The 16820-nt window shown below is 48.4% G+C and overlaps 1 protein-coding gene across 1 annotated transcript in view; it reads right to left on the reverse strand.

Moving 5' to 3' along the window:
* The window catches only part of Tyn (trynity), a 79321-nt gene that overhangs the window by 15678 nt on the left and 46823 nt on the right, over positions 1-16820 (reverse strand). The window contains exons 7-10 of the mRNA XM_077683442.1: positions 16116-16250; positions 3034-3209; positions 1421-1554; positions 1188-1327 (exon numbers count right to left, since the gene is read on the reverse strand). Of these exons, the coding sequence (XP_077539568.1) occupies positions 1188-1327; positions 1421-1554; positions 3034-3209; positions 16116-16250 (585 nt within the window). The remainder of the gene's footprint in view (positions 1-1187; positions 1328-1420; positions 1555-3033; positions 3210-16115; positions 16251-16820) is intronic.

Consider the following 16820-nt stretch of genomic DNA (forward strand, 5'->3'; position numbering starts at 1 on the left):
AATAAATAAATAAATAAATAAATAAATAAATAAATAAATAAATAAATAAATAAATAAATAAATAAATAAATAAATAAATAAATAAATAAATAAATAAATAAATAAATAGTGTAACGAGAAGTTTTAGTGATCGCGGTGAAAACGTTGGTGGCAGCGCCACAAACAAACTCAAATGCGCGCGATATATGCACAAAATTTGGAACCTAGTTCTAAGGGAGAGTTGAGTAAAGAAATCGAAGCTCCCGTGCTTGCAGATGAGAAGTACTTGCAATTGCGGCGCAGCCGTCGAAGGCAGCGCTTCAGGAAAAGATAGCCTCTGATATGTTTAAACCATCGGGCTCACGCAGGTGTTCAACACACTCAATACAAGAAATATTTTCTCTGAAAATTCTGTTCGCGCCAGCTACTCATGTTACCGACAGAAAAACACGTGGGTCGAATTGTACTGATAGGGTGTCTCTTTTAAAAGGTTAAATTTAAATTAGACGGCTGCCGTGGTAAATGAGGCTGAACTTAGTTAGATTATCTTAAGTCTAGCGAAGTTTGGGATCTTCACAGTTATTTTGAAAACACTGACGTCCGAAATTTCGCTCCCTCAGTTAACTGAATCTCATTTTTTTTTTATATAAAGACGCGCATTCGAATTGGCCCAGTAGTTATGCTATGTAGCTGCAATGCGTTTCCTAAGGCACGCAAGTCTTGGACTCGAGCAAACCTGCAGAAGAAACCTGGTAAGTATCAAATCAGCAAATACGACATATTCTGTTCAAAATTAACATTGCGTACCTTTTAAACGACCCATTTTACATTTCTGTCACGTATACGCTGAAGTTTTCAGCGCCTAAATGCTCACTAGCTACGAACTTTGCGAATGCCATCACTTCCGGGCTTCGCGTCGGAAATCCAGTTCGCTGCTTGGTGCGCAAGCAAATGTTTCTACTAGTCAAGACGTGTCCTTGAAAATATAGTTGTAAACCAACTTATCATGATGATTTGAATACGTGGGAGGGTCGCGGATCGTTCTGAGCGCTGGGATACGTTCCCTGTCATGAACAGCTGAGTGGGAAAGCGACTCGGCCGGGTGCGTTCCCTTGATCCTCGGAACAGTACAACAAACTCGTCAACAGACGTTGCTAGTCCCCTATACGTGCCTTCCGGCCAGAGCTGCGTTTGCAGTGCACACTCACTGGTCTCCGGTATCTCGATCCTGAACGTGAGCCGGTCTCCGATCCTGACGGTGGACGCTTCTCTTCCGTCGATGCCGAATATGACGATCTTGGGGAGCGGCGCCTCGGGCGACGCCGTGATCTGGGTGGTGTCTGGGTCCCTGAAATCGAGATCACTGCTCCGGTTATCGCCACACGTCCGCCAGGGGTGGCCGCGAAGGGCGGCAGGCGCAAGCGCGGGTTCGGTCGCCTACCTCACGGGCATCATGCCGAAGGAGATGTTCTTGGACGAGGTCTCGTAGGTGCATCGCACGTTGTACACCTTGTCTGCCTTGGTGAGCACCACGTTGTGGTGCTGCAGCACCACCGTGTTCGTGTACACGCCGCCCTGGAAGCGAGGGCAACAAAGAAACTCTCGCACGGATGCGTTTCGTTCGCATGGCCAGTGTTAAAAGCCACGTGTGCGCGCTAGGATTTTAACGTGAGGCATTCGCTGGCTACCACAACCACTTTGCGGTGACTGGCTGGCTATGAAACAATCTATCCTCTAACGCTGAGCTATCCATCACAGCCTCTGTTAATCGACACACACACACACCCACATGGACCCACACGCACGCACGCACGCGCACTCAGTGGGGATGAGGAGGAGAGTGACATGGCGAGGAGGAGTAACTGAAATAAGAATGGTTGATGAAGGGTAGATGGAGGAGGAGCCAGAAGAGAGCTTGAGAAGGAAGGCAGGAGGGGTTTTACATGGCAAGGGCACCCGGAACGCCATCGTCTCCCGACGTCACCAGCAGCGAAGCAAGCAGATGGTATAGGCGGCCAATTTTTTATACGAGCAATAGGCGGTCCTATGCACTCAGGGGCCATGCATGGCTTGGAAATGGATCAGCATACGCTTGTCCGTAATCCCTGACCGCACTCATATTCGCATTTGCTAGCCCGAGTTCCGCTCCTCAATTGAAACCCCCGTGGGTCTGCCCTACCCAACGCATCGGACTCTCCAAACGTTGCAAAAAAACGAGCCAAGGAGGTCCAGCGCGCGCTTTAACTCGAAAAAAATGTATTCTGCGCTGTGACAATACGCAATGCGAGCATGGCGTTTTGCATTGCGCAATGTTACGTTTTTTTTAACACGTTTTTTTTTGTTCGAATTGTGTGCAGGGCCTCGTTATTCGTCAAATCTACTCCCCTGGAAGCAGCGCAGCGACCAATCATTCAGGTTCACTGTGGCCACGTGGGCGGACGGAAGTTTCTAAATGGCACTTTAAATCTGTACACGACGCGCAGATGCGGTTTATTCGCGCCCATCGATGTCCTCTGAGTTCTGGGCACAATAAAACTTGTACCCCTTTTATCGTAACTGCTGCCCTCCAAATTTCTGCGGCTTGCAAGACTCGGATACTCCTCACACGTGTATGTGCACATTTATTCATTGATTGGAGGGCTGCCGCTGTAGCTAATTAAATGCTTGCCGTGAACAATCCTACAATCATTTTTTTCCTCGCACTGAACCTCTGTCCTTGCCATAGGCTCCAACCGCGTAGAGGGAGTGCCGCAGGCACCCACGGCAAAACTGCCAGTCGTACGCTGAGAACTCTCGGGCTGTTTCAACAATAGTCAGCGTAAGTTATGCACCGGAAACGCCGCCTGAGTGCCGACATCCGAGCACTTTTTTTCCGGCGCTGTTTTCCTCCACCAGCGTTTAGCGTGGAGAGCAACACTGCTAGCGCTTGGTGATCAAAGAAGGTTGCCACAGGATTTTAAATTGCCGTAATTTCATCTAGCCAACGTTGACGAATGGAATAGCAGGCATTTGAGGCCTATAGCGCGCACGTGAATAGCTTTTTGTCATACGCACCATGGACTGGGTGTTGCAGTCCTGACCGGTGAGCGAGAGGTCCAGCCGAAAAGCCTGGCTGTTCCGGACGCTGGTGTTGCACGTTTCGCTTCGGCCCATGGCGTAGATGCGCCCATGGAACGGCCGGCTCGTCTTCACGTACACCACGATCTTGGCGTCCGTGCACTGAATGGAGACTGCGAAGACAAGAATGCACAACGTGATGCGTCGTGTTCCTCGCAGAACCTATAGCCCTGTTTTAGCTATTTTAGGAGCTTTGTGTGTATTAAAAGTTCTGCTTCGAAGCTGATATGACGAAAACACTGTGTACCGATCACTTTGTCGGTGTTTGTATTCCGCGTGGTAAATCTGCAAAGTGAATAGCTTATCATCATGAGACGATTACCACATCTTCGAGAAACAAATGCACGAAAAAACAATTTGATACGTCATTCTTATTTTTGGGTAAGCTTCGAGTGTTAAAGTGGATGACAGACTTGTGTGACGGGGACGACTTACTCAGCAGCTGTCTTTGCTGACCAACGTCGTTAAACGTATTCATTGTGTGAAGACGTGAAGGTTTCTGACCCCTGAGATGCGCTACTCACTACAGGCTGTGCGCTTGCGAGCAACAATTCGGCCTTTACGATCCAGATGCATTCTGAGTTTTTCTTTTGTTTTGACGGGATGCTTGTGAAAACTGTCTATTCTTTTTGGCAGTTAAGTTATCGTTAACGTAGATGCATTTCTGTCTCGCTGTATTGCGTAGTAAAACCGACAGCGACGGCCATTATTCGCGTATTTGTTTGCCATTTCAGCAAACGCGGTTTTCTTGGCGCGCGAACAAAATGAGGCCATAATATGCGGCCCCTCCACTGCAGGGATAGGGTGGACAATGTCGATAGCGGCATCGTTCAGTGGACAGCTAACTTTCTCGCCCATCTGTTGAAAGATTGCGGTGCAGCACTCGCCCTGTGTACGAGGAACTCCTACTTTGAGGCTGTCGTGTACTGCTCGAATTCAGCCGCACGCAGTGTTAGCTGCTGACCTGCCCGGGTCAACTCCTCGTGTCTTTGCCAGGGGCGGCTTGCTCATTTTTCATTTCATCGTATAAAGCTCATTAAACATGGCGAGGCTTTTCTGCACTTCCTCAACACCGTTGCTCTAACCTTGAACAGTGTTTGAAAGTTCTGCATTCGTTGGCGTCGTGAACTAGCAATACACAATTGGACAGCAGCAAATGGCAGTAACGGCGCGGCGGCCGGAAAGTATACGCGTAGGCTTTGGCGAGCCACAACCATGCTACCGAGGTATAGGAGGATGATGCTTGCACTCTGCAGCAACCACTGCTGCCGAGTGCCGGATGTTTTTTAAAGCCGCCAGGCAAGCGGCAATATTTGCCCCCCACGGTGGAATTTAGCGCACATGATTTGCAAAGTGTTGGCGCTGTAGGCCTTTCGAGACGGGGAAGGTGCAGATGGCCGTGATAAAACGTCACACAGGGCGGGAGACGAAGAAAATGATCGCGTTTCTTCCTGCGCCTCGTGGCAAAGAGTGGTAATGGCAACTTGTTGTGCTTAGCTCCGCAACTATTTCTAACTTTTCTTTTAGGTCATCCCTACGCAATGGAATACTCTTAAAAGACACCCACGCACACGGCAGCTCCTTCGTGGGAATTGAACTAGAACTATCAGCCCGCTTGTAGTGCGGGTTTATTCCCACGGCGGATGTTGCACGTTCGTGCGTTCAGGCATAACACGCCATTTTCCGCTTCCAGCAGAGGAATCACTATTCCGCTGGATCACTACTCGTCACTGCCACTCACGACAAGAGAGCAAAGGTCCCATTCTTCAGGGTGGCAAATGGCGGGTCTTTCTACATTCCACTTATACACTCACCTGCCACGGCTTCTTATGAATGACCCGCCACTATTTATTACGCACAGCGGAATCATTCTATCTACTCTTCACTAGCGTTAGCAGTGGAATTGCGATACCTGGTTAAGGATCCGATCCGCCTTGACGTACGCACGGAACATTTCTCGCTTCAGGCAGGCGTCAAAAACGTCTGATATGCACGAGGTGCGATTAGGCACGTGAGGGGTCGATAAACTGAATTTGGGCTGTTTACGAACCGCGGTTAGGTTTGACTCAGAAATCCGCTGTAGGAAACATCACTATTTGAGACTCTAACTGCGCGAAACACAGCACGAACGATACGATGGCGATAACTTTGAACGAATGGAAACTATCGTATCAACAGGCGGGCCAAAATACATGGTGTTCTATTATAAATTTTCAAAAAGGTTCAATGACCATGAGATGCTGATAACGTAAGTGCCCTACAGAAATAATCCAAATGAAGTAAGAAAAAAAGTGCAGCGTACCAATTGATCATTTTAAACTGGTTTTCCATTTTTTTCCTCCCTCATAAATCTTACCAACATGTGTCCATTTCGCCAAAACTGACCAAGCGCTGCCCCATTCCCAAGCGCGGTGAAGAAGAGCCTATTGAATAAATTTTCAAGTGCAAGGTATCTGCAAAACAAGGCACAATTAATGCGCGCCATCCACACGAACAGACTGCGCCACTTAGTGACTGGTTTATAAAAGCTCTTTCAGACGGCACTGCTTTGCTAGAAGCAACTGCTTTGCTAATCTTTCTCTGTCACTACCACTCCTCAGTACAACAGTCGTATCAAGAAAAAGTATTCAACCGGCTCCTACACAATACCGAAATTCACGCGCTGTTGGGTCTCCGCCCAGATTCGCGGTGGGCACAATAGGAGTTCAAAGCTGTGGTAATATTTTGCGAAGCAGTGGCTTGGCAACTAGATTGTAGCATAGGAAGATTTATAGGCATAGAATGAACATCTCGGGCCCTGTCTCGCTGAACCGTCCGACATGAACTGTATATAGCATATTTAATTATGTATATTTACATATATCATGCCCGCGTCTCTCCCTTATCTTCTGGCTTACTGCGGCCTTCTATGCCCGCCATTTTCCCCTTCTCCCACGCAGAGTATCGGTCCAGAACTTGAACCATCAGGCTCACCTAACTGCGCTTTTTTTTTTTTTTTTAGTAAAATCACCCCACCACTCCTTAATAAATTAGGGTTCGTTAACCTAGAACTATTGGAGCGGATATGATACGCAGTGGTGATGGCAGAGAAATCTTCCCGCTCCGTCGTTCCTAGCATATGGCGCGCAACTCCTACTCGTTAATGAACTAACAGAAGCTTAGTCGGTCAGTCGGTTCGGCATATATTCAGATTGATTGATTGTAGGGTTTAATGCGCCGACGAAACGCAGGCGATGAGGCGCGCCGTAGTGGATGTCTCCGGATCAATTTTGACCACCTGGGGATCTTTAACGTGCGCCGAAATATCGTACACACGGGCGTTTTTGCTTTTCGCCTCCATCTGAAAAGCGGCCACCGCGGCCGGGAATCGAACCCGCGACCTCGTGCTGGCATATATTCAGGCGCGCAAAACGACGAGGACGGTAAGCTCTTGTCGTGCGCTTGTTTTCTCTTCCGTCCTCCTCATTTCATGCCCCTGAAGTGTTCGCTACTGGCGAATCTATCCCGGCGTGTTTATGTTCCGTTAGCGCTTGAGAAGTTCTTGGGGCAGCTTTCTATTTCTTTTTAGCCTAGATTACCCTTCAGATCTGTGTGGCCCGTTTTTACCGTTGTGGGCCACGAAAAAGCGGGTTTTCCAGCAGAGGAGATAAGTATGAACCAGCATGAAATAGAGAGCCTCCTTAACTTAATAACAGCGTACAGGATGTGCACAACGGAGTGCCTCAGTCGCGCCTCCAAAGAAATAGCAGCCGCAGCGGAGTGGCCATGAGTCCTGCTTCGGAATTTGGGGGGCCATTGCTCGATAGGCAGACAAGTCGTCAGTGTTATTTTTATAGTATGCGTTTACTATTCCCGCCCATACGCTGACGTACAGAAATTCGGACATGGGTTGGGTACCACTGAATGCATATTTCAAACGCCTGCGACCCCGCGGCTTCGAATCACCCGCTTCAGATAGCAGCAGCGGAAGGCTTATAGCAGCTCCCCCGTGGCACGAACGAGCCCCCAATACCCACACCTAATTCAGTTTTGTTGGCACAAGCGGACGTGCTTCACTGTGGAGTGGCCACCGAAATTTGGCAGTCTGGCGGGGGGCAACATTGGCATGGATCACCCTGGCAACGGGACAGGAACCCGTTAATGCCGTCCTCCTGTCACGCTTTTCTTCTTCTGCTATTTTTAAAATGGAAATTAGGGCAGCAGACTCCTTGGAGGTCGACGTGGCAATGTAAATTTAGGGGCCACGGTAGCACTTGCTGAAAGGACTACTATAAAATAGCAACTATAAACTTTATTAAGTTCGGCATTAGTTGCTTTCTCGGTAATTGTAAATTAGTTGCGTGCTAAACTACCATTTTGCTGGTCTACCAAGACTGGTCTGAAAATAATCGAAATAAATTTGCGCGGCTTTAAAAGCATCAGTGATGCAGCTTTAGGGAGCAATTTTGATGTTTGAGGCTTGTACCTGCTACCAGATCACCTGCAACAAGAAGTCAGTTCACGTTAATTTTATTTCTGTTCGTGCTCTTCGTTTCCGGACCGGACGTTAACTCCTCAGCTGTGTAGTGAGGTCTACAACGGGCACAGTACAAAGTATACCCGAGGCAAGACACGTTAGGAAGCCAAGACCGTGGTAGTCTGACCGTAATCGTGACCGTGACAGCGTTCGTGCGCTGGGAAGGCGTCAAGCAATGCACGAATGCCGTCACGGTCTCAAATATCTCATGGTACGGCGGCGTCGGTTTACTAACCCTGACGCCTCGGGAATAGCGCACCTCTTTCTAGAAGCAGGTTTACTAGCAAAAACGTGGAACAGAAAAACAAATCGTAATGTTCAATTTAAGCAGTTTTCACACTATTTACAGACACATGCAAGTTTTGTAGCCAGAGGTTAGCCAAGCCCGCGTTCCTGTGACGTCGGTACTCCATTGGCATCTGGGTGCCACTTTCATTAGGAAATAACCTTGATCAGTGCTGCTCCCTTTGTGCGCCACAGTTCCTTCATGTGAATTCACTGCTAATGTATGACACTGGTCACGGCACGGCCTATTTTGCCGCTTGTTAGCAATGGCAAACACTCAATTGTCGGCTCCCAGCTGTTGCACAGCACCTCCAACTTCCATCTTGTGGACGTGCGCGCACGACTTCACTTCTAAATTAATGTGTGGAGTTCGGTGAGACCGGAAGTCTTCCCGCGTGTGTTCATCCACGAAATCGCCCAAGCACTTGGTCCAAGTTATGCCCAGTGTCCATGACGCTCGCGCTTTCCTGCGATGTTATAGTTCCACTCATACTTTGCACCATTGCGCAAACTTCGCGTTCACACTAGAGAATAGAATATAATAAGAGACCCACCCCACTCAGAGCGCACTCACGAAACAGGTGACGAACGTTGCTTGGTGGTTGCGTGGAACGTAACTGCTGGTGGGGCTTTGCATAGAAGTTGGTCTGCCTTCTCAACGGTGTTATTTCTGTTAAATCATACAATCGACGGCACCCTGAGGGTATTTGTCGCAGGCGTGTGCGCAGGAGGACGCTGTTCCCTTTCGCAAAGGGAACGACGACTCCCGTTAAAAGTCCCCCCAAGCTGCGTCGCGTAGCACGGGCGTCATCTGGCGGCCAAATTGCAAAGCAAGACGCGGCCGGCGGCGGAGGCGGAAGAGCGGCAGCACCCAGCAGCGGCGGACAATGGGGGCTGCCGTTAGGGTCGGCGAGCCTCACCTTTCTCCGCCGCCGGCGGGGCCCACACGAGTCTTTGAGAGCGGCCACCGATGCTCGGTCGGCGGTTTCCTGGGACCTTCTCTGGTAGCGGCCGAGCCGCGCCACTGCCCTCCAATGCGATGTCGGTCAAGCGCGTAAACGACTGGCCTTTGTCGACTGCTTCCGTATGCAGCCGCTCTCGTTCACAGCGCCATGATGGATGGTCGGGCACCTCGCAGAACTTTGCAACGCATCCCCCGCTACGCTAGCGTACACAGTTGGGCGCTCCGCATTGTCTGCGGCGCCGGGAGATGGACACTGACAAAGGAATCGAACGGTCTCCCTCCGACCGCGCCGCCGAGCGTGTTCCGGTCGGCGCGCTTTGCTGATCACACGTGCCTGCTGCTGGCGTGCGTGGTGCAACCACTGCCGGCGGAGGAAATCTTATAGGCTCCCGTTGCGTTCTTGCTGGGTGGCGCCGCGTATCGAGAGTCCAGGTGATTACATCCAATCAAGACGAATTCCTGCCGTTGTGCACAGACTCCCCACGGTCGCGCCGCGGCAACAACGAGCTATTCTAGAGGTTCGACGTACCATGGACCCACGTCTATAGTGACGCAGTGACCCAACGCGCGGTCTTTTGTAGACACTCCGCGCCTCATCGCGTAACCGCGAACGATCAGGTCGAGAGCGTTCGCACCGCTGATCTGTGGTTCGCACTGATCGCACGTGCTATAGACGACGCTCGTAGTTTTAGTTGCCTGTTCTGAAATAACGGTTAAATAAATTGAAAAACAACCAATGCCTCACGTAAACAGATTGTACGCAATTAGATATCAACTTCGTGGAGTTTTGCGATTGTGCAAAAATATTTCCTGTGATGAACTGCTTCATTTCACACCGACAGCTGTCTATGTCACTTCCAGTGGGATTTCAACAAAAGCCAGTCTGCAAAAAAAAAAAAAAAAAAGCTAACAAAGCACAGTAAATGTCCTTTCTTTTTTGGTACGACGCAAGCTCGAAATGCACCGTGTGCTGCGGGGACGAGGTTAGTCGTTTTGTGCTAAGAACTAGCACTGCAGGCTGCTCTACTGACGACGACGTCAGCAACGGCAATGCAGCATGGTCAGAGGCTCGAAGTTAAAAAAAATTATTTCATGCTGGATACGTTGATTGATTATGAGGTTTAACGCGCCGACGCTACACAGGCGATTAGGCGTGCCGTAATGGAGGGCTCCGGATTAATTTGGACCACCTGGGGATCTTTAACGTGTGCCGAATTATGAACACGGGCGTTTTCGCTTTTCGTCTCCGCCAGAAAAGCGGCCATTGCGGCCGGGAATCGAACTCGTGTCTTTGGGCTCAGCAGAACAGCGCCTTAGTCACTGAACCATCGCGGCGGGTTCGTGCTGAATACAGCTCATGGTAACGGGTGCAGTGCATCTGTCCCATCATGGAAACACCGTGCAATGAGGCGGATAGTGTCTTGTGGCGTCGTTCAAAGGGTTGATGCGTCACACCAACTCACGCTGATAAATGGCGTTGTACTAATAAATTGCTGTCATGATTGTCGTTATTTATTCATTGCAGACCGTCAGGAAAAGAGAAATTTCTTATATCGCGTTACTGTGAGTCGATACACACCATAGCGTAAAGTGTTGATAATTTTTAACGATAACACAACACGAGGCATTGTTACCCCAGGAAATCTGACAAACGTTTTTTTGTCAATTCGATGGAAACCTAAATGTGGACGGCGTCTTAAAGGTTGCTTAGAGGTTCCAAAGGGCACAGATGTTTATGTACATATAACATGGGACAACTGCAAACAGTTCACCGTTACACTATATTGGGAAGTAAACTGGTTAATGGGGCAACAAGAGAGTGTAGAGATAAAAAATTCCGAGGAAACCTGAGCACTTCTTGTGAGTTATGAATGCGAAAGCATTAATGTCCACTTGAGCGCTCTGGATACTGTGGCGCCGAACATATATATGGGCGCCGCCATGCAGCAGACGCGGCCAAAGCACCGGCGGAGACTACGGTGGTGCGCCGCGCAAGGCGCCCTGGCCCCCTGGTGACTGCTGCGACTCTTGGTGAGGCCAGTGCCTTGCGTGCGCTCTCATCCAGCGGCCGTGCCAGTGCATACCCGCGGCTTCCATATCACTACGCCGCCAGCAGTTCGGCTGGCTTCTTAGCAACGATGTCGTCGTTGCTATAAAGCCACATGAGGCGTCGTAGCCAATGAGGACGTCAGGCCGACGCATACCTGCGTTCGCAGCCAATGGGAATTTAGATGACGTTTCGGTGCTTCCGATGACGCCGACGCCGTCCTTTTCGCTCAATGGGGCATTTAATGCTCCCGCATTAAAAAAATCCAGCTGACTTTCCTGAGAAAGTCGTCGGATGCCTGAAATTAATGTGCTGTTATTTTCCCGAAACTGTCTACGTCGCCGCCCTGCGGCAACTGGACACACTGATCGAGTGAGTACGAAATACGCCGGACCCGGGTGACCACGCGAGAGAAGGCATATACGCTCATCAGTGCGGGCCGCCTCTAAGATGACCGCGGCACCTTCGCTGTCCTGGTCGTGATTAAAATGGTACCAGGTACGCGGTCACGATTCTTTCTTTAAATGTGAGTTCGCATATATCTGTGTTGACCGCACCTATAGAAATTCAGACTAGAGTACTTGTTTGAATTCCTGTTGGATAACTCCTTCGTCTGCATTTCAAGGGACAATGAAGAAAGTTGTCAACATTGTTTATACCTAACAAGATCACATTCCCGAACGTTAACACGCATTTTTGAGAAGAAAAGCGCCTTCGAAAGTGCCGCTTCCGTCGCACCACCTTCCATGCCGACTGGCCGATGTCGAATATGACGGCACCCGGGCAAATGCCGCAGGGCTAAGCTTAGTGGATTGCTGGAGTGTGTAGCTCCTACAATTTGTGCGTAAAGGAACGAAAAGTCAGTGTTAACAATTAATGGGGGAAATCAAAATTTTGAGTACTGCGGTAGCATGAAAACACATTGCAAACAACTGTGACGTCACTGCAGCAGTTGTTGCGGCGCCCGAGAAAGGTGCGTGCTGCCACGCGTTACAGATAAATTGAGACTCCAGACTTCTGCTAAATAGTCAAATAATGAATTACACCGGTTAAACTGTGCCCAGTGCAGCTCCGAATAAGACTTCGGCAAATTCACTTTAGTGTCTCTTTACTAAAGAGACGATGAGGTGCGTTTTTGGGAATTTTGGGGCTGTACTGTGCAGTTTAATTCACATAATCCACAATATAACTGTTTGCAGGGATGTAGAACTTTAGTTGATCTTTAGTGGGCAGCAGAAAAAAAACTGTGGTTGATTCCTGTCATAGGAACCGGTAAAACACGAAAGTGAAATGTGCAGCGAAATCTGCAGCTGAGCATGATTTGCGGGTCGGCGGCTGTCGTGTGGGTGTGTTTGGGGAGCGACGTACTGCTGGCGGGTCGCTTCGGCAAAGGTGTACTGGCGTCATTTCCGTGACGGATATGACTTCAGTGAAATATTGCTGTATCCCGGCATAAAACACTTTCGTGTTAAAATATAAAACCCGAAAACAAACAACCCTAAGTATAACGTACTCTTCAGTACCAAAGGCTGCTTCTCCGCAACAAGACCCTGAGTGCAGGGGTGCACCCTTTACAGGCCGCTTGCTTCGTTGTACTGGTGTCACTTCCGTGACGAACATGACGTAAGCGAATTCTTCGTGAATCCCGGAATAAAACATTTTCGGGTTAAAAAAAACACCGTGCGTCGTTCCCGGCCGTCGCAACAACTACCGCAGTGATGTCATACTGGTTTTGTAATGTGCTTTCATGCTACCACGCCATTCAAAATTTCAATTTTCACTTATTGGACATGGTATTTTAGAGCTGCGCGAATATTCGAAACCTTGACTACTTCGCGAATAGTGTTCGCTACTCTATGCGATTCGCGTCGCAGTTTTATGTCAGTCTATGCAAAAGTGTGTCAGCACGTTTGTTTTACGGTTTTAATGGAACCTGCCTTGCTGTTGCATGCAGAACCGAATTTCAGTTATCTCAACTCGTCATTTTTTGGCTAGGGACCCTTTGGAAGCTGTTTAAGCAGTCTTACACCAGTGCCGTTTTTGTTGACTATTTGTGCAGATTAGACCTTTTCCGACACAATGTAGCACTGCGAATGCTTAATGTAGATTTATAATCTAAACAACACAAGGACAAGCTGACTCTCATTTGTTTATTGCACACCAAAGGTATGTATATATTGAACTTTGGTGGAGACGCAGATGTGCTGCTGAACCTCGAATGATGCCAACCATATCTAGAGGTTCTTTCAGCCACGGCAGCCAATTTTGGAATGAAAGAAAAAAAAACAAAGTGCCGGTACTTCACTACTGCACCCCTCAAGACCAGGTATAGCTTCACGTGTATAACCCCCAACTTGAATTTTTAAAGGCAGATCAACCCTCTCGTCAACCGAAGCAGTGTTCATAATGATAAAAAACTTAAATATGCATGAAAAAACTTCTGACAGATTCAACTAAACAGCAGTGCTGTTCTATTTCTTTACTGTAGTAGTTTTACTGTTCTGTTTCTTCGAAGTGCAAGAACAGTCGTAATTTAGACTGTATGAGCAGTTGGGGTTGGCTCTGCCGCAAGACGTGCATGTTTGTAAGCTTCACCGCATAGCACAAGCATTTTTTTTTGGTTGGCTTTTTTTTGCACAGCGCCAAGGTGTTGCAAAAAAGCCTGACACGTGTAGGTCTTGCACGGAACAAGCGTATGCTATCTCCGGTGTTGGTTAGCTGAAGTGGAACGTTCTGGTGTACAATTTCAAAACCGAAAATAAGGTACCTGTCAATATAGTGGCATGAGTGAGGAATCAAAAATCATTATTTGTTGGCAATGCTTGCAGTAAGGTCAAACATAGCAGCCCCTACCTTGCATGACCTCTTTTCACTGAGCGGAGGGACCAGCCAAATATACTTATCGTATTTTTCTCAACAAGTCGAGGAACCCGCATTTTTTCATTTCAATGTATGTCAAATTTTTGCTCCACTGGTTTGCCGTCTTGCCTTGATTAGTTGTTTTTTTAACACTTCCTTATCAAGCACTATGAACACTCAGATGTGTTAAGTCCTGACTGTCAAAATTATCATTCCTTTAGCTGTCTTTGAGAAGCTCTGTGCACACTAAAGCAAAGACGTTCGTATTCGAAAATGTCAAACTTGATTCTCGGCCAGCTTTTACTGTTTGTATTCGGTTCACAGTGCCAAATTTGATTTTCGCACACCTCTACTTTTTTTTGTATACGTACCATGTACAGGGCTACACATTCCAGTAGTTCGCCAAATTTAGCCCTGTGCGTTGTCAGTGTCGTCACAGCCAACGTAAGCAAATCCGCGGGGGGAGGGGGGGGGGGGGGGGGGCGAGGGAAGTGGCACATTTTTAAGGCTTTTTTCTCACTGAAAAATGCGTGTAAATCTCCAGAGAGAAAACAAACAAACAAACAAACAAAAACAAAAACAGAGCCTTGGCATGCTAAACTTCAATCTGTCAAGGAAACTTACAATGTTTAGTGCTAACTTCAGCGTTTCTTTAATTTCATTTGTTGCCCCTGCATTATGCTACGTAGCAAGCTTCCGTAATTAAAATATGGCATTATTAAACGTGGATGCATGAAAGATTTATGTAAGGCGGATACACATGCTATAATTTCTGTTCGGAGGTTCCAGTCACAACTTGGTTTCAGTGCAGTTTTCTCGAACCCCGGGAGCCGCCGGGACGCTATCGGCAGAGTCATGTCAAGCGATCGTTGTCAGCTGCAGGGAATTAGATTTAACGCCTCGTGGTCATTAACCGTCATAGTTGACATACACGCTATGATTTGTCGAGGAAGCGGGTTACTACTTCTTGTTCCGGTTACGAACGAGAAATTTGCGAAGTTTTTCCGACTTCATTTGGAACTATACCTGTTGCCCACAACGCCGGGAAGCTCAGAATGGTAATAGGGTCGAATTAGGGAACAAGCGTGGCGTAATTTGGTGAAGAAATCTCAGTAATGGCGTCAAATACTTTTGCTTTTTAACGTTTTTCGTGCAAATGCACACGCACGTACGCAAGCACGCAAGTGTAATAAGAATGACCACCAAAGGCACTTAATGCCCTTAAGTTCTAAAACACGGACGCGTACCCACTTGCTGCGCTGAACAACCGACGACACGAGTTTGCGTGTTGCCACAGCGGGGTTCAACGCGGCTACTGTTAAATGTCGACAATCACAACGACGCGCGAAGGAACAAAAAATAAAATAGGTGGCTAAGAATAACACTATTCTGTTAGCTTTTTATATTTCTTAAACTGCAACAGCAACAAAAGATCCGTACAGATCCTCCATCACCGTGTTGCAGCAAGAGTCAAGCATAGCGACAGCCGTACAAGGGCTGCCCTTTCCAATCGTCCCGATACCCGATACCCTGGAGACGGCCCCGTTGCGTTTACCGTTGCGTCGGCCTATGGAGCCCGTGAGTTACCTTGGGGCATCTTATTTTGGACACCACTGAATTTCTTTACAGTCTGTCACTGCGAATGTCATCGGGTCTATGTTGACCGTTGCGAATTTCAAAGAACCGCTATAAACCTCTGCAATGGTTTAAATTACTCCTTTAGGTGCACAGCGCGCCTGTAACTTCTCCGCGTAAAGCCCCTGTTTGAGCTTACGTATTGTGTTCCAAGAAAAGCATGTGTTCAATGTTAACCACCTCCAAAGCTATTTTATCGATATATAATTATCCCAACATGAGCAGCCGTATGTCTCCTATACTCCCAAAAGGCGTGAAGTGCAAGAACTCCCACGTAGGGACATTTCAGAGCTGTTAACAGAAGCAACCTGAGGCGGTCAAAATTAACCTGGAGCCCGGCACAACGGGCACATATCATTTTCAAGGTGCCGCGTCGGCGCGTGACACCCGAAGCGTGATTTCTTCGTCTTTTTTTTTTTTTTTGCACATCGCCTGGCACTGAGACAGTGTTTTTTGACCCCAGCGAAATAATGACCAGGCTGAAACAATTGTCTCGTCCCCATGATCTAGTTCCAACAAGGCTTTTTAGTATCACTGCCACCGATTCGCACGTCGCGATCTCGTGATCTTTCGCGGTCGCCACGAAAAATTGCTCCCCATTATAAGCGAGCGATTTATGTTTTGCCTCGTTCCTCTAGTTACTTTTCAGAGGGCTGAACAAGGCCATTAGAACAGAGGCGCTAATCGCTGGGCGAATAAAAAGGCGCACTCACCGTCGTAGCAGACCCCGTACGCGTCGCATGAAGGGTCAGGCGAGTCTGCGAAGACGGGCGACTTGGTTGACGTCCTCGTTTCGCTTGGCGGACTCTTGAGTGTCCCAGGCTTTGCCGTGTACTGTCTCGTGCTGTCTGCAAACAACACGGGGACATGCGTCAGCCGGTGCCACGTAGGAGCAGCCGCTATCCCTCGGCGTATACACGCGAGCAGGGCTGAGCCTGGAGGTCAGCTTTATGCGTGAGGGGTTGAACGGTGCGCGGCGCACATAAATACGCCGCGCGGAAACGTACGCCGCTTCTCTTTCCCAGGCCTAACTGAAGCGATAACTTGCATTTAGCAAGGCCCCGCAAACTGCAGGGGGGAGTGGGAGATGGGCTCAGTTTAGAGCCCACCTTCTCACTCAGACGTGGCTCCTCACAGAAACTACGCTGACAGTTTAGTGTCCGGCTTACTTTTTATTGGGGGAAAATTATAACTTTTTAAAATTTTTATTTATTGAAACGGTTGAGAGCGCGCGACGTGTTCTGCATTTTAGGGACAAATTGTCGCTTACCAACTCCGAAAACCAAGCTATTGAAGTGAACATGACGTACAGTCGGTAAAACGCTTGTCTATAACAGCGATTTCGACTTCAACGAGCTACATCCGAAAATTGCCGAAACATACTCGTTCCAAACATGTCGGAGGCAAAAGCTAAGGGC

Source organism: Haemaphysalis longicornis, unplaced genomic scaffold (assembly GCF_048455015.1).
Source record: "Haemaphysalis longicornis isolate Haplotype H1 unplaced genomic scaffold, Haemaphysalis longicornis Haplotype H1 scaffold_1, whole genome shotgun sequence".
NCBI lineage: Eukaryota > Metazoa > Arthropoda > Arachnida > Ixodida > Ixodidae > Haemaphysalis > Haemaphysalis longicornis.